This window comes from Candoia aspera, chromosome 11 (assembly GCF_035149785.1).
Source record: "Candoia aspera isolate rCanAsp1 chromosome 11, rCanAsp1.hap2, whole genome shotgun sequence".
NCBI classification, from domain to species: Eukaryota; Metazoa; Chordata; class Lepidosauria; order Squamata; family Boidae; genus Candoia; species Candoia aspera.
The window spans coordinates 7,667,508-7,692,256 of NC_086163.1; the positions used below are offsets into that span (position 1 = coordinate 7,667,508).

At 39.5% G+C, this 24,749-nt stretch overlaps 1 protein-coding gene across 1 annotated transcript in view; it reads right to left on the reverse strand.

Moving 5' to 3' along the window:
* CDYL2 (chromodomain Y like 2) overlaps positions 1-24,749 on the reverse strand; it is a 78,979-nt gene that overhangs the window by 32,489 nt on the left and 21,741 nt on the right. The window contains exon 2 of the mRNA XM_063312741.1: positions 10,146-10,740. Within this exon, the coding sequence (XP_063168811.1) occupies positions 10,146-10,740 (595 nt within the window). The remainder of the gene's footprint in view (positions 1-10,145; positions 10,741-24,749) is intronic.

The window sequence follows — 24,749 nt, forward strand, 5'->3', positions numbered from 1 at the left end:
CTGTGTGTATCTGAATGTGTGTGGAAACCAATTCCTTCAATTTTTAAACATATTTAGTTGCTTGAAAGTTCTTGGTAAACCAAAAGTCTGCACATTTGTTTGTAAACCCTCAGTTGGTTCAATAAGGGCTTTTCCCCACATGGTCAGCTTGGCTGTTTTAGTCTTTTTATGTGCAAGGCCACAACTGGGGGGTGGGGGACAAGCAGGGCATGTGCCCCAGGCACTGGGCTGGGGGGGGCACCAAAATGAGTGCTGAGGGGGGTGCCAAAATGGGTGCAGAATCCATGTTTGCCCTGGGTGACACAGACCCAAGTTGCGGGCCTGCTTATGTGACATATAACAGGTATTTATTTGCAAATGGTGGGGAGAATGAAATCTATAGAGAGAGTGAAGACTTTTTTTAAAAACAACAACAACATCAAAGCACGTAAGAACATGATCACTCTTAATTACATTTCCTGAAAGAAGAAGATAGCAGAAGGCAGTGCATGCTAGGAAAAGATGACAGAAAATAGTTGGGAGTCAAAGAAACCACAACAGATGTCCTGGACGTTATCAAACTCTGGGCCAGCATGGGCTGGGAGACAGCTGGAAAATTCCTGACATCTGCAAGTTGAGCACATTTGCAGTGTCAACTGCACTTTGTGATTCTGGTGTGACTGAATTATAAAGTGTAAAGACCTTGGCCTGCAAAGTGTGACAATCATACTGCCCTCTGCTCTTCTACCTCTTCTTCCACTCCTCCACAATGTCATTTACTGCAAGCAAAATCCGTTTCCCTTTTTATCCTTCTTTCTATTTCTGAAATTTGGAACTGAAGTGGGTTCTGATGTTGCCAAGACAGCAGCATCTGGGCACAAAAGGGTTCATCAGCAGATGTAGGGAAACATCACGATCCTAAAGTAATAAACAACATTTAGAAGGGGAAACACATCACAGTAGGTTGAGTAGACCAGGGAGTATCATTATTATTGAGTTGTACTTGGAATGGACAAGGAATATTTTTCGGCTGCGAAAGCAGCTGTTTTGTTTCAGGAAGGATGTGATATTCATTTGGGAACATCAAAGTGGTGGTTTCCTCCCAGGGAATCTGGTTCAGATTCAGATACTTTGGGATTCTTCAGAAATTCAAAATGACTGCTGCCATCACAAATAGCTCATTCATTCAATCAATCCCCACCAAAGGCCACTAATTATAATTAATAGTTGCACAGCAGGCAGCAGGAGAAACTTGGAAAAATTAGCTTGGAGATGTGAAGGATGAGTAAAATCCTTGACAGGTCGCAAGGACATTGCCACATACATGAAATGTTAATTTTTTATAACTAGTTGCAGGGGTTTAGGAACAAATGGAGTAGTGAGCAAAATTCCAGGAGGGTCTCCCTAGAGTGACTTTTGTTGGGCTGGTCATTCTTCCAGCATTTCATTTTGTTAGGAAGATGCTGTCTTAAATATTCGTCCAATGTAAGGACCAAAGAGTAAAGTGTGTTAAAAATATAAAGCCACAGTGTGCCCATCCAATGCTATTTTTACACCGGGACTGCCAGGATAAATATTTTTGAATAGGTTCCGTTGTTTGAATAAGAAATGTCTTGCAAAAATTCCCCCTTGAAATCAGACCAAAAGGTGAAAAAGAAATTCTGTGTTTTTGTTTTTAAGGGATGTGGGAGGAAATCAGAAAGTAATCAGAGGTTTGTGGGAAGGCCATATAAAGAAAACATTTCTTCTCAAATTACAGTATTAATTTCATAGTTTTAGTTGATTCATTATTCACCCCAGCCCTTGAGTTGCTTTTTTTTTAAAAAAAAAATCTGTTAAAAAATTAGCAGTGTAGCATTCCATTAATTTTCCTTTCCTTTATTTCTAGTGGTGGTCTGATGGTCTTGTTGTCCTTCCTCTGTTATATTTGTTGTGGCCATGCTCTTGGACATGAGACTACATGGTTGGCCAAAGCAAGCTACGTATGTGGGCTGGCATCCTACCTCATGAGGAAAAAGTCTGCCTCAGAGAAGTTGGGATAAAAATGATAATAAAAGAATCCAGCTTCCTTTTGTGGCTACCAGCAGGAGTGAACTGACTTGAATGAGAGCAGCGAAGCACAAAGCTTTGAAAGAATAGAATGGAGTGGGAGTGGGAAGAAGAGAGTACATTTCATCTCAATCCATGCTGGAAACCTTTTGTCACTTAGCATGCTCAAAAGCCACCTAAAAATATCAAATTACCTTGATGCTTCAACCTACGTAGTACCCAACATCTGGTAAAGGAAAGGAGAACCAATAGTTTTACTTAGATTATTGGCTACTAAAATGATCATGGATAGTTAGAGTAGACCCATTGAAATGAATAGGACATTAATCATAATTATGTTAAGTATTAATGGGTTCAATACGTCCCTGCTACGTATGATTAAGTGTGGATTCAATCCATGAACAACAACATCATAATCATAACCATCATTGCATAATCTAAGAAAGACAAGGTACTTTGTGGAATTATATACTAACTGGGATCATGGGATGGGTACATCATAATATCAAATGATGTACAATATATTGAAAATCAAGTAACTGGCTGAAAGACAACCATAGATATGATAGCTGGAAAAGATCTAAGCCTCAGTGCCAATAGTGTTGTGGCAGAATTTGGGGGGCACATGAACTCCCTCTTAATGGTGAGAAATATACAAATCACAGTTCATTTCATTTTCCACTGCATCCTTACTCATTTACCTCTCTCCTTGCTCCACTGTAGTGCTTAATGTAGAGCACCTGATCTTCCTAGATGCTCCTCAAAATATATAATGGTAATATGCTTAGCACAGTTGGCCCCTTATGGGCCATAAGGGTCACAGCCATTTCTCTGACCTATTCTTCTTCTGGTTTAGACCAATCTGCCTTTGACCATTGAACATCTGCACTGCACTGACCCTTCTGAAAGCGCTCTCGTGGATCACCCCACCCCAAAGGTCAAACTTGTCTAGCACTCAAAGTGACTAACCAGATGTTTCTGGAATTGCCATTATCAAATTAAGAGAGCAACAACTCCATTCCAACTTGTCATCTAACATATACTGACTCTGAAGGTCTACTCAAGGACTTGTTTTGCTGCAGACCAAGTTATCTAACTTGAATGCAGACAGTGATCTTAATTATGTGCCAGATATGACATAGCTCATCCTGAAGCAACCCTTTCTCTAATACTTCAACATTATCTGTGCATTCAGTACAAAAAAGAATGTCCCATGCGACATCGTTCACATATTCAGTGTGAGAAACGAGACCACAGGTAAGCAATAGGGCAATTTCCTGATATGTGTAACTATGATTCCTTTCTCATTAACCATGATGGCTGAGATGAGGGAAACTGAAGGCATTATATATACTAGAACTTGGTGGTATGGCGAGAACAGGAGATCTTCCTTCAGAAAGTATTCAGTAATGCTACTCTGCCTCCTTCAGAAGAGATTTTATCACATCTTGTCTAGAAACAACTGTCAAAAACTGCACAATTTTACATTTAAAAATGCATACCACACTTTCATCTGGTTACATCTCTGGGTCCTACCTGTAGGGATTTCCTCAAACATCATTTAGCTCACCAGTTCACAGCCTCCTCCTCAAGAGATGAAATGGGCAGAATCGTTAGAAATGAAGTAGAGAGAAGGGAGAGGGAAAGAGAAGAAGAGAGAGAAACTTGGATATGCTTTCTGAATTAAAAGTACCTCATTCCACATGTTCTTACATTCTCACCCACAGAGATGAGACTGAGATAGTAGATAACAAAACATTGGTTTTGTGATCCAAGTTAGATTAGATTAGATATAGCATTGGGCAACTTATGCCAAACGGTGTCAGTGGCATACACAGCAAACTGCAAAAACATCTGTGTAGTGATGTCATCATGCAAATGCCATCACTTTTTATGTCTGATGCAAGTATGCAACATTGCATCATTTGACCCCGCCATGCTCTAAGACAAATGAAGTACATTAATAGATGAGGAACGTCAGACTGACCAAAAAAGTACTGGGCATAAAGCTACTTTGTTGGGTGGAAGAAGAGTAATTGGGACATCATAGAAGCAGGTTCATAAACTTAAGGCAAGAGTGATAATATATTGCTAACGTTGGGGAACAGTTATTTGTCATGCTAAAGATGGTCCTGAAGATCTATATGCATACCTCTATACTAACACATACATATATTTTGTTTCAGAGTAAGAAACATTATGCAGAGTGCAGAAGAGGAGTAAGAAAGAATAGTAAGCTAAAGAAATTAAATACTGTAGATAAGGAAACTAATTGCTAGAACTAGTTGACATCAAAATAATTCACTACCCTTTCCCATCCTTGCAAACTGTTCTGCTTTATGTCCATATGCTCTTTCATACATTGCCTTTTATTATCTAATTTTCTCATCTCTTTTTTTTGAGGATCTTATCAGCTCGACCCACCCATGAAGTTCTCAGTCTTTCCCTTCCTCTTGACCATTCACTCTTCCTTCATATGTTTGTTTTGTTAATGGGCCCCATTTTTGCAATCTGGGACCTGCTTATTTAGCTACCAGAGATGAATGTCTTTTTAACACATCTTAGTGGCTCATTTTACAACACTCGAAAGAAAAATCCATGCTGCTGATATAGCAGGGAATTGACACACTTCTTTCCTTGCCCCTCAGTGAACTGACAATTTATGCCAATATACGGACATTCATAAACCCATTTGGTCAGATTTCACAGATCATTATGCTCACAGAGAAACAGTAATTCATCTGTGTTGGGATTCTGCCATCATTGGACATTTGACTGCCAATGCCTTCTTATCCCTTCATCCCCTTTCTCTTTCCCATCTTATTTTTTGCTAATTCAATGTTGATTTAAAAGATTCAAAAAATAATGTTCTGAATTTTAAAAATGGATTGGCAAAGACTGGAGGCCAACTGAGTAAGGAAAAAAACAACAACCCCAAACAAAAAAGACTTGGATATTGGGTAGTATAAGAAAAAAGGGTAGTTCAACCAGTGGTTCTTGGAGTTTTAATTAATTAATTGCATGTATATTCCCCTGCAATCAAGAATAGTTCTCAACAGTTTACAAGATATAAAAAACACAGAACTAAACCATCTACAGTACTTCTAATTAAAAACATCTAAAATTAACACATCATAAATGAATCAAAGCCATTAACTGACTAAAAACAAATGCTAATTTTGAACTGAAGACACTTTACAAAAGAGCTCCGTTTTAGCATCTTCCGAAAGGCAATCAGGGAGGGGGCCAGTCTGATTTCACCTGGAAGACTGTTTCAAAGGGCTGATGCTACCCCTGAGAAGCAACATCTTCTGGTTTCTGTCCTCCTTATTCCCTGATGTGGGGAACTATCAGCTGTTTCAGGCCCAGCCAATTCCTGAGTTTTAAACGCTGAGATGAATCCATGAGATCCATGAAGGAGAAAACTTCTCAGTCTTAAAATGAATCAGTCAAGCAGAAACAGAAAGTCAAGCCTATGAGTTCTACAAGGGTCCCAAATGCAAGAGGAAACCTAGATTAGCACTACTGAAATCCTCTAGTAAATTATTCAAAACCAGCAGTCCATTTTCCTATCAATTTCTAGCAGGACACTAAAGAAATAAGGTGCACTCAGCTTCAGGACACCAGCACCTCGCTTAAATTAGCAAAATACCTACAGGAAACCACTGAAAATGGGGACACATTCATTTGCATGACATCAGAGCTGCCCTGGACTACTGTGGCTCTCAGCTGTCAAAAATAGAGCTAAGAAACAAAATTGTTTCCTACCCCAGCCACAGAGTTGTCTTCTTTGGTAGCAGAAAGCTATTCAGAACATTCTAAAATCTTTGTTAGGTTCAGTAGCAGTTTAGTTATTTTCTAAATACATAGAAGGAATAAGAATATCTGTACTTAGGAATACTAAACAAATACTGAACCCAATATATTGCTATAACTTCCTTGTTCGAACAGCAGGTGTAATCCTAATTCCATAATCTCTGAAAGGGAATCATATATAAAGAAGGATTCAGCAAAAGATTAAAGGTAATTTTGATAAAAAAATTGAAAATATTGGCACTGCTTGATATAGAGAGAAGATACTTGGGATCAGAGGGTGCACACACTACAAGAACAAAGGGACAGAAACAGAACTGCAAAGAACATGTAATGCTAATGCAGAACAGCATTTGGTGCACCTATTCAGTACAAATTTCAACATGAAAAAAGCATTGTTGATGTTCCTTAAGCTTTTTGTTTTGTATGTTGGAGGATGCAACAGATTTAAACGCAGTGAGGTGCTTACTTTTTCCAATATTACCCGGCTCTATTCACAAAAAACAAATAAAACAAAATAAAACAAAACAAAACAAAATAAAATAATGATAAAGAGAGCATCAACTTAGAATTCACATGTCTGTAGCCGGCCTCGGAAAACAGCAAACAGGATATCTTCTGAGACATCCGTTTTTCATCTATAGTAACTTTTAGAAGACATGTTTGAGTCTGAGATAGAAAATCATAAACCCAACCTTCCTTTTGCTGCTAAACTGAAAACCAACCTCAGAAGACCAACAGATTGAGGCAGATTGAGTTTGGCTAAGGAAGCAAGAGTTGCTGACCCCTTCCTAAGAACTTTTTGGCCCTGTTGTTGCTTCTCCAGGATTTTCAGGACCTTATCAATCCAAACTTCTGATTGGCTGGGAGCCTTAAATAAATTTTGCCCAACCAGATCAAGAACAGCCTTAACTATTTTATTGGTAACTTGCAGTCAGCATGTCAGGATCTCTTAGCTGGACTGATCATTTCCTTTACACCTTTGCGTTTGCTGTTTGGTTCACTGTTTCCATAGAAATAACTCAACAGCTGGTGTCTCAGAACTGATTTTTAAGTTAATTTCACTTTTAATTCTATGTTTGTGCTGATCTCTGCCAAGTGAAATGTATGGCTCTCATTGGGCGGTTTGATGGTACAGAATGCAGTGAACTTGCTGATGCTAAGTAAATCCAGTTTCTTCAGATATTGAATCAGTGTTCTCCTATGAATTTGAGCCAAAGTTGACAAATGAGATCAGATATGTTTGTGACCATGTATGGGAGTGAAAGCCCAATTTTGCCAGGCTATGCTTGATATTCTGCATGACTGCCTTTTTTCTATAAATTGCTCATATGTTTTGAAATTTTCTTAGTGACACGCAAATGTTTGGTGTAGTCCTGCCTGGATTTGCTGGAATAGCTTTCACAACTGAGATACAGGCTGGAATTCTGAACCCCAGATTCTATGGTGGCAACTGACCCATCACAGCTGTATTCATGTAGCATACTTAACCAGACCAGGTAAAAACTTCATAGATACATTGGCCACAGCATGCTAATTTTGGTTTGTGTTAACTTTAGTTGGATTATTTTTGTGGCTTAGCATGGTATATGAACTCATTGATTTGGTTAGTTTTGATTTAGTGTATTGTGTGACCTAGAAAATATGGGTTAATTCATAACCAGGTTAAGCCTGTGGTGTGAACAGCCTGTCAGTCATGATGAGGGAATAGTATAACACCTCAACCCTAGCCCACAGAGCTATTCCAACATTATATCCTCATCAATGAAATCAAAATTGTTACATTAATTGATAAAAATCCTATGTAAATCCAAAGCATCATGTCTCCCAGTGACTTTGTGCCATCTATACTCCCTTCTAGTCATTTGACTCACCTTTGTATGCTAGCAGCAATCTCAGATGCCTTGATTAATCATCTGGCAGCTTTTTATTAGTCTTTCTCCATTGCAAAAGAGGTTTGGAGGTGGTCACTTCCCTCCTCACCTTCAGGACCTTATATTTTTTTCTTTCCATTGGCAAAAAATCCATGGTGGTGCATTGGTGAGATTTGGGTGTTATATCAACAATCAACTATTTCTGTCCCTTCTTTGTGCGTGCCTTGGATGGTGAATACCAAAACAATCACAGTGATGGTGTGCCTTGAGGCCTCTCAAGGGCTTTGTCTCAGTGGCAGATGTTGGAAAAGACAGCTAACTGTCTGATATAGTTTGCACAACATAGGTAGGGGTTATTACTTGATGGGATAGATTTAGTGGACCCCAGTGTAAGACAGACTCTATTTGGAGTTAAATCTAAGCCCCAGGTTAGCTGCCTAGGTTAACTGATGCTTTTAGATATTCACACTGCATACTAGCCTCCTCTACCATTAACCCAAATAAGCATACTCTAGGAATAGGGTCTGTGCCCAACTAAGGGTTTGTATCCAACTAAGTCTATTATCAGGAAAGATCTTGCTTGTTCTTCCTTCTTCATATGAAGTAGGAAGAACATGTGACAAAGAATAAAGTCTTTCCCTCTGTAGCCCTTCAGGTTTGGAATGCTTAGCCTGATTGGGTTACGTTCTGCTGGTGAACTTATATTGTGAGGAACATCTATTTTCTCCAGGAGAACGTGAAAACCCCCCTCCTTGTGGCAGTTAAAATGAGTTTTGGAGTTATTCCAGATTTTAGTTCTGATACACCCTAAAATAATGTGCGTTTCTCTCATTAAGAAACAGATGCCTGCTCTTTGGTAGAAGCAAAAGGATAACTCTGTGATTAAAATAAAAAGTAATAATTGATAAAATTGCAAGCATTTCACAAAGGGTAGAGGATATATCTACATCAACTAGCTTTTTGCTGATTTTGTGACCAAAGTGATTTGTTCCAATTCTTTTTTATGATGAGTCATACGATGTTTTGCAAGAGTAATCAACCACTTTGAGCTCTGCAGTAAAGTAGGACATAACTATTTAAACTACTTTCAATTGATTTAGAGAATATAGGATAGGGGATGTGGGAAACTCTGATGATTTTATCACAGGCTTTCCAGTAGTAGGGCAGGGTTAGAAAAATACAAGTTTATTTGCCCCTACTGCATTTGTGCCATTTTTTTAGGCTGCACCCATTTAATCCAAGTTTCCTTGGATGGGGTAGGATTTAATTCTGAGCAAACATGCATAGGATTGCATTTTAAACAGTGTATTAGTGTATGAATGTATGTTACATTTAAGCTATTCAATTAATATTGCAGTAAAATTATATTATTATATTACATTATTGGAAGGAGAGAACCAGTTTGGTGTAGTGGTGAAGGCACCAGGCTAGAAACTGGGAGACCGGGAGTTCTAGTCCCGCCTTGGGCACAAAGCCAGCTGGGTGACCTTGGGCCAATCACTTTCTCTCAGCCCTAGGAAAGAGGCAATGGCAAACCACTTCTGAAAAACCTTGCGAAGAAAACTGCAGGGTCTTATCCAGGCAATCTCTGAGAATCGGACACAATTGAATGGATTAAAAAAAATTGGAAGGAAAGAGAGGAAGAGGACAACCAGCAGTCAGGTGGATAGATTCAGTTACAGTAGTAATAGGTGCATCATTAGAAGATGTGAAGGACCAGGTAGGGGAGATATCATCATGAAAAAAGTCTATCCAGTCTCCAATTGATCATACGTCTGTCTGTCTGTCTAGAATATCTGTAGCTCACGGTTGAACTGTGGAGTTCTTGGTGCTCTCTGAGCTTGGTTGTTGGCTTGCAGATGTTTCATTACCCAGCTAGGTAACATAATCAGTGCTAGGTGTAGGTAGTTAGATATAGATAGCACTGTTGATGTTACCTAGTTGGGTAATGAAATGTCTGCAAGCAAACAACCAAGCTCAGAGAGCACCAAGGACTCTATATGTCATCTGTCTGTCTGTCTGTCTGTCTGTCTGTCTGTCTGTCTGTCTATCTATCTATCTATCTATCTATCTATCTATCTATCTATCTATCTATCTATCTATCTATCTATCTGATAATGCAAAGACACATAATTCAAAGACCCAGCTCTCTAGAGAAGGGTCTAATAGTGGAAAAGGTGGAAGAAAAAAGAATAAGAGGATGATCAGCAGCAAGGTGCGTGGATTCAGTTACAGTGGTGATGACTGCACCGTTGGAAGACCTAAAAACCAGGTTAAGGACAGATCATCCTGGAAAAAATCTATGTGGTTGCTAAGAGTCAACGACTTGATGGCACACAATCAATCAATCAACTGCACTATTACACCATTATCGCAATACTATTCCGAGTTAAAACAATAATTGCTTAAAGTAAAGACAAATCCACATACCGATGCCATTCATGATGGGCGACTCGTTATTAGCCTCCACTACTCCAGGCAAATTGGGTTCTCCTTCAGGTTCATTTAAATCCTCGATTGCCTTTTGAGAGCCATTCCCCAAATGAGCAGAATCCTTCTCAAATGTGGCATCTCCGTTCTGCAAGCCGTTGTGCGGCTTTTTCAGAGGCATGATTTGCAAGCCGCTGGGGGTAGTCCGGTATGACACCGTTTTAGCAGCTCTGTCGTTTGAAGATGCAGGCTTTGCCGCATAGCTCTTTTTTGACTTTTGAAACGTTGGGGTCATACGCTTCCTTTTATGGGAGAGTCCTTTGTTTTTCCCCGAGTCTGAGGGTCTGTGCGTTATTTTGTCAAGGGATGACCCCCGGCTTTCTCGTAAAAATTTGGGCACGTTGGCTTGTTTCCCAGATTTGGCTCGCTTTTCCCTCGTGATGTGCAGTCCGTTGAATTCATCGATAAATTCTTCACAGTGCAATAAGTGATGTTCTGGTTCCCACGTGTCTTCGTTGCTTCCGTAACCTTTCCAGCGTATGAGATATTCCCATTTACCCTTTTTATTCTTCCTTTTGTCTACAATCCTTTCAACCTAATAGGAAAACAAGAGGAAAAGAAAATCTGTAATCTGCTATGAGGAAAATAATAACGGTGGGTAATCCCAGGTGTGCTTACTTGAGAATTTAGGTGACACCAGTGGGAATTATTTCTCGGTAAATATGCATATGAATAGTGATGGGACTCAGTTGGTTAGCCAAGCCGTTGTCTAGTTAGAGAATGAAGAAAATCCTCCAAAGAAAGTGTCCAGGCAAGGATTTAAAATCTGGGAAGGGCAAGCGTATGTGTGTGAGTTGCCCTGCAACGTTCCTGGATACCTGGGTGCATAGCGATCCATTCCTACCCCTGAATGACAACATGGATTTTGTCAATCAGGGGTAGGAATGGATCGCTATGACAAAACCACATGACAAAATGTGCGTCTTGACATTAAGAGGCAAACTCTGCCCTTTTGTACTTGCCTTGCAGTGTTACATGCAAATACATAAGGGACACCATTTGCATCGCAATGTATTTTGCTACTTTCCTCCCCCTTGTTTCTCTGCAGATGTCTCTTGCTGAGTGCTTCTGCAGTTTTCCGTGGATGCCTGAGATCTGCAGGGTTTCTTTCTAAAGCAAGCTCAACCAGCTGTGGATGGAAGCCCTGTTTAGACTTTAGCATTCAACCCGAACAATTCCGAACAACCATCTTCGTGCTGAGAGACATCCTTGGAGCTCCTGTAGGACTTCCATTCACGTCCTTGCCCCAAGGCACAGTTTTAACCTTTGCATGTACAAACCTAAATCAATGGCTTATATGCATTTCAGTTGATTAACTGATCTGCATTAATTTGCACATGAGAAGAAACAACGGTTGCATCCAGAGTGAATTCTGTTCTCACTGTAATCACTGGAAGTTCATTCAGTCATGGATGACTTATCTCATTAACCTAACTGGGAGATACATTAACCATGCTAAGCATAGATCCAATTCAGTACTGTAGTCGTAAATAAATAAAAAATCTGCTTTCTTTACTTTTAAAATATGCATAGTCACCTTAGAAGATGCATTCCCAATTCATTCTTTTAACTGTCTAATGCTAGCTGAAGTTAATCCCAAAGTCATACAGATTACGTCCCAAAGGCATACAAAGAAATAATAAAACACTTTCGTTAGTTTTCTGCAAGCCCATATTCCAGGTCAACTTAACTATGATGCGTGATGAATTGCTAACTAGTGTACTCCCTCTCTGGATTTAGTCGGTGTTTTTCTTGTTATGAGTTGAACTCAGTTCTATCAATATTGCAATAAGTGGGGTATGTAAAAATTCAAGCACAAAAGTGATTAATTGTTGCTTAAAATAGTTATATGTAAGCTATGTTCCTTAAACATGCTTAACCAGGTCAGGCAAAGATCTACGGGCTGACTCATGTTAATAATACTAAACTGATCTTCAAGTTGGTTAACTTCTTCTTAATGTTTGTACCGCCTGGTTGCAGGTCTGCTTGTCTGTACTGTACTTGCCCAGTTCATGTGGCAAAGCTATCAATGCATGGTGTGATGGGTGTTGTTATTCAGCCAGTTGTTGCAGCGCTCAACCCTATTTAAGGCTGACCTAGAGTGACTTGCCCAAGGTCACCCAGCCAGCCTCCAGTCCAACTTCAGCAACCCTAACCCTAACAGGGGACTTGAAACTGGGTTTCCCTATTTCTAGTCCAGCAACTTTACCACTGGCCTTGGGCTGGGAGAGAGGGACTGGCCCAGAGACCCCCAGGGAACCTTTGTGGTTGAGAGTAGACTACAGCCTGGCTTTCTCCCTGCTCTGAGTCGAGAATTTTACCTACCGCACCGTGCTGGCTCTCACGTTAATGTTAATTAACAGTAATGCTAATGTTAGTTAGATTTGGGAAGGGGACTTAGTAGCTTGGGGCACGAAACCTAATCTATTTGTTTCATTTTTGATTTAGTGTATTGTGTAAACCCAGAAAACTGATTAATTCAAGTAACCAAGTTGTGTTGTATGAAACCTATTCATGTCTACAGATGCTTTACTGTGAGAACTGGTTTGGCACATTTTCCTTTTTTATTTTATTTATTAAATTTATATAGCTGCCCACCTCATGCATGTGACTCTGGGCAACGTGCAACAACACAATCAAGTAAACAATGATAAAACAACAATATAATACAACGATTAAAGATTTAAAACAATTTAAAATAGTTCAAAACTCATATATAAATAAGACCATGGGAGAACGGACCTTTCCTCTATCATCACAAATGGTACCAGAAGTCAATACATCTCCCACAAGTTTACAAAAATTCTTTATGAACCTGACTGCTTCAAATACTTTATCTCAACTTAGAACTTTACTTGTTCATCATAGCTATTTTTGGGGGAGTGGTGGTGGTGGTAAAATTTACTGTTCCAGCTTTTCTGGTAACATGTGATCCAACTGTGAGGATCTCCCACATTTGTTTTGTGATAGCTTCTAAGAATGTTACAAATGATTAAAAATTACTGCCATTCAGTGAAGCTTAGCGGAGTGCTTAAGCATAATATTGTGCACTTTCTGTTAAAAGAATGGAACTTGGCATGCTTAAACATGAACTTAAAACATAATGTGTATTTAAAATTTATATTTATTTATGTGCTTTTTTAGTAGGGTTTATATATCACTACAGTCCAGCAGCTTGACTAGCTTACATTTCCTCCTTATAGTAAAAAGGTTAAAATACTGTATAAAAACAGTACAAGAGAACAACAAACAGGGATAAATAATAACAAAAGACACTAAGAAAAAAATAAGGTCACTAAGAACAAACATTTCCAAATACAATCCAGGCTAGGGGTTCTAAATTAGACAAGACCCACTCCCAGAGCTTTCCCAAAAACCCTGTTTTTAATGGTTCTCCTAAAGCACAATACAGTAGCTATTCTTTTTCTGAAATTCTGGAAACATCGATATTTTAGATTTTTTTTTTGATGTTTTCATTTGAAATAGAATCATAGAAATTGGACTCCGTTTGGAAATACACCAAATCAAAAAATAAACTAACATGTAAAAGGCAGACAGAGAAGCTTGCACTGGTCCAAAAGTTAATGCAAATGATAAAGTAATACAGCCAATCAGAAAAAAGCTGAAACTGTTGGTAAGTGATAATATTTCAGATTCAGAAAATGGGACTGATTAAGGATTTTACTGTATATTGCAAAGCTTGTGTTCTAAGCTCTGGTCCTCCCCTTTCAGCATTTTTTTAAATGAGTGCTTTTTGTATGTTTTTGATACTGTGGAGGACAAAGACCAGAATACATAACTTCCTTTGTTTTACTACAATACTGATTGTTTCTTCTGTTTCCAGTTTACAAATTTTCTGTCTTCTGTGATAAAACTGAGGTGCATGGCTTTCCTTAAAATACAGCAATTTATAGCACCTTTTGTAGGAACCGTTAAAATATTCAACAAACTGTACAATTACTGTCTGGATCAACCAAACTTTTCACTTTTATATATGAAACGTGCTTTGTTACCCATTCGATTTATTATATATACAATAGGACAGGACCCAAGGTGCAGACTGTGCAGAGAGGCCTCAGAGACAGTCCAACACATAGTGGCAGGGTGTAAGATGCAGGCAGGAACAGCATACACTGAACAGCACAACCAAGTAGCTGGCATTGTGTACAGGAACATCTGCACAGAGTATGGGCTAGACTCTCCCAAGTCCAGATGGGAGATTCCACAGAAGGTCGTGGAGAATGACAGGACTAAGATTCTGTGGGACTTCCAGATCCAGATGGACAGGCAGGTACTGGCCACACAACCAGACATCGTGGTGGTAGATATGGACCTGAAGACAGCAGTGGTGATAGATGTAGCGGTGCCAAGTGACAGCAACATCAGGAAAAAGGAGTATGAGAAGATGGAGAAGGACCAGGGCCTGAAAGAAGAACTAGAAAGGATATGGAAAGTGAAGGCCAAAGTGGTCCCAGTGGTGGTGGGAGCACTCGGGGCTGTGACCACCAAGCTGGGAGAGTGGCTCCAACCGATCCCAGGAGCAACATCAGAGCTCTCTGTCCAGAAGACTGCGGTGCTAGGGACAGCTAAGATACTGTGCAGAACCCTCAAACTCCCAGGCCTTGGGTAGAGGACCTGAGGTTCAGGAAGAGACATTATCACCCATAGGGGTGAGAAGGAAAATAAAAAAAAATTGTGTCTTCCTCAATCTTGGGTCCTCTTCCCAAGGCCTGGGAGTTTGAGGGTTCTGTGCAGTATCTTAGCTGTCCCTAGCACCGCACTATATGTATGTATATGTATATGTGTGTGTGTGTGTGTGTATAAAAGCTACATGACTTTGTAAAGTGTGCTGCAAATTAAATATTATATATATATATATATATATATATATATATATATATATATATATATATAAATTTTCCCCAAATCCATGTTGGAGGTGAGAAGGAAAAAACCCCTTCCCCCCACATTGCATCAACATTTCCAGAAAATTTACACTTCTATGTAAAGTAGTGAGGCAAGGAAACATCTGTTTCAGCAGATCTCAAATTTTAAACAGATTTCAAGCATCTCTTGAGAATATTCCACCACTGGCTATATACGGATGGCTCTCAATGAATACTGAATGAATGTTGAATTAGGGAAGATACATATGGAAGGAAGAATTCAGGGAAATCTAATGGCAACCATGTCCTGCAGACTTGGAAAAGCTGGATTCCACCTCAACAAAGTGAAAACCTTGATGAGTTGCATGGAACTATATTGTTCTACTGGAAAACAAAGATTTCTAGATCCTTTTTTCCACGTAATCCCTATTTTTGAATGGCTTCTTGAAATGACATTTTTCCAAAGCGAAGTTCAGAACCAAGAAAAGAGAACAATTACCAACTCTTACGACAGCCCCAGACTAAACAGTTAGAATAAAAGGAATACTCTTAGCATGACAAAGTATAAAATGATCTTTAGCCAAAGGCAACTGGAAAATTTTTAACAGCTAAAAATTACCTGGAGACCCACCACCAATTGTAATATTTTATCTTGTTTTGTTTTCACTTTATTTTTATTTTTCATGTGTTTGTGCGCAATGCTGGTCGGTGACCGTCATAAAAATCCTCATTCATACCTGGGGACCAATCATTTATCCTAAAGAAGCACAAATGAAATCTGTTGGCTGATCAAATTATGGACATCATCTTTTTACCTAATGAAAACGACTTCGACAGATGACCCAACGTGTGGCATTTCTAATGATCAGTTACCAGGGTCATGTCCAAGGCTTACAGGAATTGCAAGCAACCTGAGGTCTCCAGTTTTTGCATCCCTGCATTGGAGTGATAGGATTCTAAGAGTCCTATTTATTTTTCCAGCCACTACGGTCTAAAATATCTCTTGTTTCCAGTGATCCAATGGATACAGAATGTGTCTTCTCTTGGTCTCGATTTCTTACAATTTCCTGCAATCTCACCGGTCTTACAGATCTTTTGTATGAACTCTGACCTCATCTACTGTTCTGCCACCTAAAGTCCCACAAAACTGTAACTGAATGTGGCTGAAGTTCTGTATGGTTTTGCACTCCCCTTAGCTCTCATACCAAGGTCAGAATTTTGTGAGTGAAATATTGCTCTCCTACACTTGCTTAGAGAGCCAGTTTGGTGTGGTGGTGAAGGCACCAGGCTAGAAACCAGGAGACCGGGAGTTCTAGTCCCGCCTTGGGCATGAAGCCAACAGGGCGACCTTTGGCCACTCGCTCTCTCCCAGCCCTAGGAAGGAGGCAATGGCAAACCACTTCTGAAAAACCTTGCCAAGAAAACTGCAGGGACTTGTCCAGGCAATCTCCGAGAATCGGACACGATTGAATGGATTAAAAAAACATCAAAAACAAAACCACTTGCTTACAGAAAAGAGAACGCTGCTTCTGTATGGTGACCACAGTACTTCTTACAGAGGTCTTATTTTTGCCTGTGAAAACAATTTCAGTACAATTACGATTCAGTAGACCCAGTAGGACAATCTCATCTTGACTACCCTTGAGTGGGATCTCCCTAGGCAATCCACCATGAAGAGGCAGCTCAAGCATCCCACAGAATTCAAAGAGAATTCCTAAAGCAAACGGAACATCGCCATTTAACCCAACAGACGTTTCTCCTATTAAATATCCAAGAGAAAGAGAGATTGTGTAAGTGCTCTTAACGGACTGCATTCTTTTCCTGCCTTCAAGCGGAGACCATGTGCTGACTGGGGTTGTTTATCTGCTATATTCAGTAACAACGATGGAGATGGATCATTTGGGCAAGAATAAAAAGAACGGACTTCGGTTTTTGCATGAATGTAATCTGAACAGTTGGTAAACATCTTGAAAGCACACTCCTCCTAAAATTATACACTGCATACAGATAGATATGCTTTCTGGCTCCACGGCTAATCTCACATTGTTTGGTGCTCTCACACAAAACTTTAGCAAACTTGTGGGCCTTTGTTAATTTTGCAGAAAAAGGCTTGGCTGGATCATCCTGCATAATGTTGTGCAACGGCATTAAAGGAGCAGAACAAGCCACCGATTTAAATTTCCGCCAACTAACTTTTCCTGTCAAAACAAGACATTAATTATACATAAATGCAATGACTGTGGCAATGGTTTAAAATATAGTGAGCAACTTTTAGGGAATATAAAGCTAAGAGTTGGTCATGGGTTAACTCCTTTCCCCACACCATATACATGGAAATGTCTCCATATTCAAAGCCGCAGCTCTTACTGTTATTTATTTCTGTTTATTTATTTGTATTTCTGTTAACCTTGAGAAGGCGTAGCAGCCTCTGATGGTGGTAGTATGGGAGATTCTTACAAAATGATGGTGTAAGGGGAAAGTGCAAACTTCATATCATTTGGGTTTAATCCAGTGCGGCCTCTTTCAATTTTAAAATCTAAGTATGTTAATTAAAATCATGCCATTAGCTTTATTTATTTAAAGCATTTGCAGGTAGTCCTCACTTAACAACCATTCATTTAGTGATCAATCGGACTTATGATGGTGCTGAAAAAAACTTATGACTGGTCCTCGCACTAATGACTGTTGCAGTGCCCCACAGTCACATGATCAAAATTCGGGCGCTCAGCAACTGGTTCACATTTACAATAGTTGTGGCATCCCACGGTCACGTAATCACCATTTTTGACCTTCCCAGCCAGCTTCCATCAAGCAAAATCAATGGGGAACTGTGTGATTTGCTTAACAACCATGCGATCACTTAACAACTGTGGTGATTTGCTTAATGACCACCACAAAAAAGGTCATAAAATCAGTCGATTTGCTTAACAACCACATTGCTTAGTGACCAAAATTCTGGTTCCAATTGTGGTCGTTAAGTGAGGACTACCTGTATATAGCCGCCCATCATATTGAACTCTGGGCGGCTCCCATCTCATGTAGTCTAGCCCTTGGTGCACTGGTGATCTGTCAGAATGGGCCTACAATCTCCTAAAACCACTTTTGGCTAGACTTTAGTCTTTCTTATTTTGTTTATCTATCTGTGAAAAGGTCTGGGAAAAGCAGGCTGTTGCATGTGTATACACTGCAAACAGTGAAAACATAAAATAAAAAACATAAAGCTTTTTTAAAAAAAAATGAAATTGTGAGCTTGCTGCAGAGAATCACATTTTTCCCCTCTTACAGAAAATTCTACCAACTTCTTTCTCTGCCACTGAACACTGGTCTGATTCCTAAGAGATAGGCAATTTGGAAGGGGGCCAAAGGCCCCAGTTGGCCAACAGATGGCATGCCAAGGTCTAGACTAGTCTAGACAAACTACATTTGATTTGATTTCGTTTAAGTGTAGTTTAATGGTCATGCAGAGAGGGCATGCTATGGACTCCGTCTGCAAGACAGTTCCATCTGGCGGGGCCCAGGAAGCGGGCCTTCTCTGCAGCAGCTCCCGCCCTTTGGAACATCCTTCCCCCAGAAGTGAGGTTAGCCCCCTCTCTTCTGGACTTCAGAAAACAGTTGAAGACCTGATTTTGTCACCATGCTTGGAGTAGGGAGAGAAGAGCCATTCTTGGGGTTGGTTGGTTCCCTAGGCCTGCCGGGGCTGGTCTCGTCCCCTTTGGGTTGAATTAAATCTGTTGTTATTTGGATTTTATTATATTTTATATCGGTATTTATTGATTGTTTTACATTATTTATGTTTTCATTGAATTTTAAACGTTTTATTGTGAACCACCCAGGGTCTCCCGCGTGGGGGAGATGGGTGGTGATAAAAATATAACAAACAAACAAATAAATAAATATAAATTACAGCTAGATGATTACTCCCTATGTATTTAATGCTACCCTTTGGGTCAGATTAAAAAGGACAACAGGGGAACAATTTTTGGATGTGGTTCTGGGGTGTGCGAGTTACGTCCAGTCAACCATAGAATCCTAACCCAGGATGGTCATGAGTGTAATATCTTGCTTAATGCAGGAATCCAAATTAAACCATCCCTGACAGATGGCTGTCTCCTCTTCGCTTGAAGATACCTCAGTGGTGCCCTTTACTCTTTGGAACCCCTTATCTCTGAAGTGAAGATGACCTCTCTGTCCTCGCATTTAGGAAGCAAGTTAGCACCATGTTATTCCAATGGACATTCGGCCACTTGTTAGTTCCGGTGCTTCTTGTATATTTAGTTTTAGTTTTAATTTGTTTGGATTTCATAATATAACTTTAATTGTGTATACCCATTGGGTTGCTTGCCACCCAGATTCCTAGTTGATTGGGGAGGCTTATAAATATGGCAAAAATAAATAAATAAATAAATATTCTGGGAGACACAGAAATGCATATATTAGGAAAAGTACATTTGACAACACATATACAAGGAGAAATAGGTTCACTTGCTTGAATGTTTATGGAGATTTCTTTTAAGTGTGCAAATTGATGCAAAATGAACTTAGAACAAATACAGTGACCCCCTCCTCTTGCAAGGCAAGCAAAGTGACAAGTAAAATAGAAATCTTCCTTAAGGAGACAAAAGATGCTCTACATTTAGATGAATCTGCAATTTTGCAGGGAATGTATGGTCGGCATGCCATTTTTCACCAAAAAAGAAAGTGGTCCAGGGAAGGATGAATATAATATACAAAGAAAGCATGAAAAAAGTATACACACACTGCAGGTGTAAGAAAGGCATGTAAGCTAACCATTTCCTGCAGTTCCAAACTCAGTTGCAAACTCAGTGGAAGTGTCTAAATCCCACCAAACTGGAATCTTGAGAAAAATTTCAGAGAAGAAAAACATACCTGTGGATTCCGTGCTACCGCCCTCAGCCTGTGGCTTTCTATGCTGGCTAGGAATTAGGAGAGCAATACCTTGTCGACTACCTGGATGACACCTGGTTGCAGAGGACTCTTCAATACCAAAGCAGCAAGACTGGTCACATGATCATGAAAGCAGAACACACTTCCTCACAAAAACTTAAAGATCTAAGAACTGAGGTAGTACCTCAATGAATCTGATGATAGTGTCTCTGTAACTAATCCAGTGGGTTAGGTTTACATGCATTTCTCTACACCAGTAATTTCACTGAACTGTTATAGCCTTGGAGAGAGAGAATATAATGAACGTACCAATTTCTTTAGTTTTTACAGCCCATCCCAATCTGGGAAGGATTTATTTTTTTTTCCCCTTCAAGTCAGTGTTGACTCCTGCTGACTTCCTGGACATGTCCCTGCAGTTTTCTTGGCAAGATTTCAGAAGTGGTTTGCCACTGCCTTCTTCTTCCTAGGGCTGAGCGAGAGGGACCGGCTCAAGGTCACCCAGCTGCCTTTGTGCCTAAAGCAGGACTAGAGCTCATGGTCTTCTGGTTTCTAGCCTGGTACCTTAACCACTACACCAACTGGCTCTCTCTGGGAAGATTACAACAGGGTAAAACACAAATCAGTACCTGAACCCCCCCAGGATGGATAATTCCAGCAACCAATTTGGATTAACAGTTTGGTAAAATAGGACCACTCTGGCTACATTTCAAAGTGCCATGATGGAGGAGGCTGTGTAGATTTCTGAGACTAGAAATTACCAAAGTGTGGGGGCCCCAACAAAAAGGAATATATGAATCTGCCTTTATTAGGTTAAATTAACTGTCCATGAAAGTTAGTAGCTCTTGGCTAGCTGATCTCTCCGATGGCCTGCTACAGAATATCATGGGTGGGCACAAGGCAATTTAAGAATTTCTGGGGGAGCAGTAAATAATTTGAAGTGATGATTTCAGATTGTCTTGTCAAACACATAAGAATAATTCAGTAGTGGAACTGATTAGTCTAGTGAACTGATGGTGTCCTCTTCACTTGAGCAGAAGTTGGAGCGCAATTTATTAGGGATGCGTTACTTTGAATTTCTGCGCAGAAAGTTGATAGCATGAATGGTCCCTCCCAACTCTGTAATTAAGATGAGGGTTACTGGATCAAATGGAACTTCCACATGGTGAAAGGTCCAACATCTTGCGTCCTAAAATGGCCTATGGTAAACCAATAAAGGTCTTCCCTTGCTGCCATGAAGCAAACAGAACATTTTTTTTTTTAATAAAATATCCATCTCCTTTCCACCTGGGCTTTAAATGGACAGCTGACATAAACTCCGATCTTACAATCAGAACTTCCTTAATTGGTGTTGAATACTATGGGAAGCTCCTGGCTAGATGTCAAACAGCAGCAGTATGACATCACTAGCTGATGCATCATTTAAAAGCTTCACTGAATAGAATGTGTGATGACACCCTATCTGTTAGAAGGTCACTCTCTGGCCAGCAGTGGTGAACATAAAGAGTATGAGAGAAGAATGAGATGAGAAAATGCATGGGCTGTGTGCTTTCTGAATCATGCATTTTTGCCATGACCACAAAATCCTTTCCAACAGGGTCATTCAATTCAGAGATCGTGAGTGCATAGTTATGCGGGTGTGCCCAAGAAAGACAATACTGTAGTCCAAAAATCAATGCTGGTTCTTCTTTCACCATCCAGATACTGGCTTTGGAGAGATCTTTGAAGAAACCTTCAGCCCAATTTTGGATGTATTTCTGCAGCTTCCTTGGTGACCTCTAAAAATGATACTTATGCCATCAGTTTGTGATATAAAAGAGTGCCCTTTTTAGAAGATGTCTTTATATGCACACCAGCATTCAGCCCTCACAGTTATGACAATATTTTGAAAAAGCTTTTTTAATGAAGTGCTTTCTGTACTTCTGTACATCTGCAATGCTCCTGCTGATTTCAACAAAGCAATATAATCTCATCTCACAGTAATGCTTAAAGATTTCTAGAAGGTGCTTTAATTTATTTTTCAGTAAAGAATTCATAGTAAAAAGAATTTGTTTCTGCAAATTTTGATAGCCTTTATTAATTTGCCAGAACCAACTATGTGAGTATGGGAATCACAGCCTTCTAGGTAGGCATGCTGTTAACTGAACCATTGTTGAGAACATCAATATTGGAAGACATTTATTGGCCTCTGTGCCATTTCCAAGGACAAGAGGAGATGCTTAGAATGTTTAAAACAAACTCCTAGGAGATAAATATTTGAGGGAATGCCTGCTCCCACACCAATCTATCTATAAGGTCCAGATTACCACAGCAAACAGTGGTATGATGTACAATTTTTCCAATTATTCAGAAGGCCTTTTCTGGCTCCAATGTGGGTTGGTTAGACATAGCAAGTAGCAGAAGGATGAATAAGGAGTGTAAGTGATAATGTCAAGGTATGACAAGGCAAGGTGAAAAATCATAGCTCAACAGCATTATGAACAGTCCCAATTCAATACCTAGCAGTTATAGGAAAGGGCTAGGAAAGACTCTTGTGGTTCTATCACCTGAGACACAGAATAATTGTCTTAAATTATAGGATGACAGATTCTGATTGAATGTTAGAGAAAACTAGCCATAAGAACAGACAATGAAACAATGGGGTATCAAATGTTTGTTGAAGGAACTTTTTATCATTTATGGTAGACTTGTGGGAAAGCTAAGAAATTTTGGAATCAAACATGTACTATTATTCAAAAGATTCTCAAAGTGGATATACAAATGAAACCGGAGCTGTTTCTCTTGGGTTTGATGGATCAACAGTTTGAGAAGCAGCATGGGACTCTGTTCTGACATAGGAGATCAGCAGCAAAACTTTTATATGCTCAAAGATGGAAGGATTCACAAATTCCTTCAATGGAGGACTGGATGATTAAGTTAATGGAACTGGCACAAATGGCTAAACCGACAGCATTGATAAGAGAAAATACCGTAACTGGATTTGTTTCCAGGAAGCCGCTTTTGGACTATTTGCTTGTAACTGAAAAAAAAATGAAGTTTTGATTTTGGGTTTTGATGATTAGATGGTTTGATCTGAGAGAACTAATGTTACAAAATGTTTAACTAATAGTAAGAGATTAACTTTTTATAATATGCTTTTATATCTGTGTTGAAGAAGGTCGGAGGTCCCCTGTCTTTTATGTTTTCTATCTACTCTTGCACTGTTTTAGTTTTTCTTGTTTCCTTTTAGTCTTGTATTCTATCTGTTCTGTACTCTATATTTTGTATTTTAATTATACTTTGAAAAATCAATAAAGCTTTACATATACAGTATATATAAAAAAGAATAGGCAATGAAATTGGTGACTTGGTAACAATGAGCTCCTCTTTGGTAGAGGTGTTGTAGTAGACTCCACATGACCATTTATTGGAGATGCTTTAATTGGTATTCCTGCACTGATCAGGAGATTGGACTCTGTGAACAGCAATGGCTCTTCCAATGGCTCTTCTAATGGCTCTTCCAATGCAACCACTCTCAATTTAAGGGATTAATCAGTAACTAGTATTTTGAGTGCATCCGCTATAAAGCTGAGCCTTCAGGCACTTATATACCCGAAAGTACATCTCACTCCACACAGGGGGGTTCGCTCCTGTGATTTCCTTACTGAAAAGAAAAGATCCTTTTTAGGCAACAGAATGTGGAGTCTTTTTAGTAAATTTGAAAACAGGTTAATGAAGTTAGTGGCCAGTCTGACAGGTTTATGAAGTGACTCCCCATGACTAACGTAATTCTGTTTGTGCTTCCTGTTCTTAACTTGTATTATTATCAGCATGAAGTATTCAGTGCTATTCATATCTTCTTTCTGGTAATATCTGCATTCCTTGACTATACTGAGGGTGGAGGCAGGAAGGAATTCCTCCCAAGTAACTTTACTTTGGATGAAGGGCATTCTGTGAAGCCTTATAATGGAGTTACTTTCCTTCTTGCTTACCTTTGTTTTCATCCTGTTCCTCTCCCTCTATATCCTGACAACACTGAAATAGGTAAATCTATCAGGGCAGTTGATCTATCTTATTAACTGTCATTCTGGAGGACAATGCATTCTGATAGCATTAAACCACCTTGACGATCATCTTACTGAATTATGAGCTTTAACAAATTAACTGATGAGCTATGTTTGCACAAAATTCCATATGAGAAAACAATGACCCTTAAACAGTAAGCACACTTTATTTTACATGATGCATCATCTTAGGTCAGAGAACTTTTGGATGACTCTTTCCAAAGTGCTGGCCACAGGCAATTAACATCACAACTGGGAACAAATGGCTTTTCAAACTTCTCCCCCAAATATGTGGCCAGAGAAATTGGGTGGATAATTTCTCCAAATTTCTCCAAGAGCAGGAGAAATTCTCCAAACCTATTTCAAGGGAAGGACCTTAAAGGTAGGCTCCCCTATGGAGAAAGCCCCCTGAGATTAGTTCTCTCTGTGTCTTCCCTTGATTTTTAATGGAAGTGTAGGAAGCTGGGGAAACTGCAGACTTCAATTATACAATGAAAGATGGGATGTTCACACAGGGACTTTAAGTGTCATATTGAAATGCATGCAAAAACTCCATCCTCCATCCCTGAGAATTTCTCAGAAATTTTCTACTCTCCTGAAAAACATTCTGCAGCAAATTGTCTTTCATCAGAATGAATGAGAGCTAGAAATGAAAAATGCAAGAGATTTTCTCTACTTGGTGCTTGTACGTGTATTTATATAGATTTGTGTAT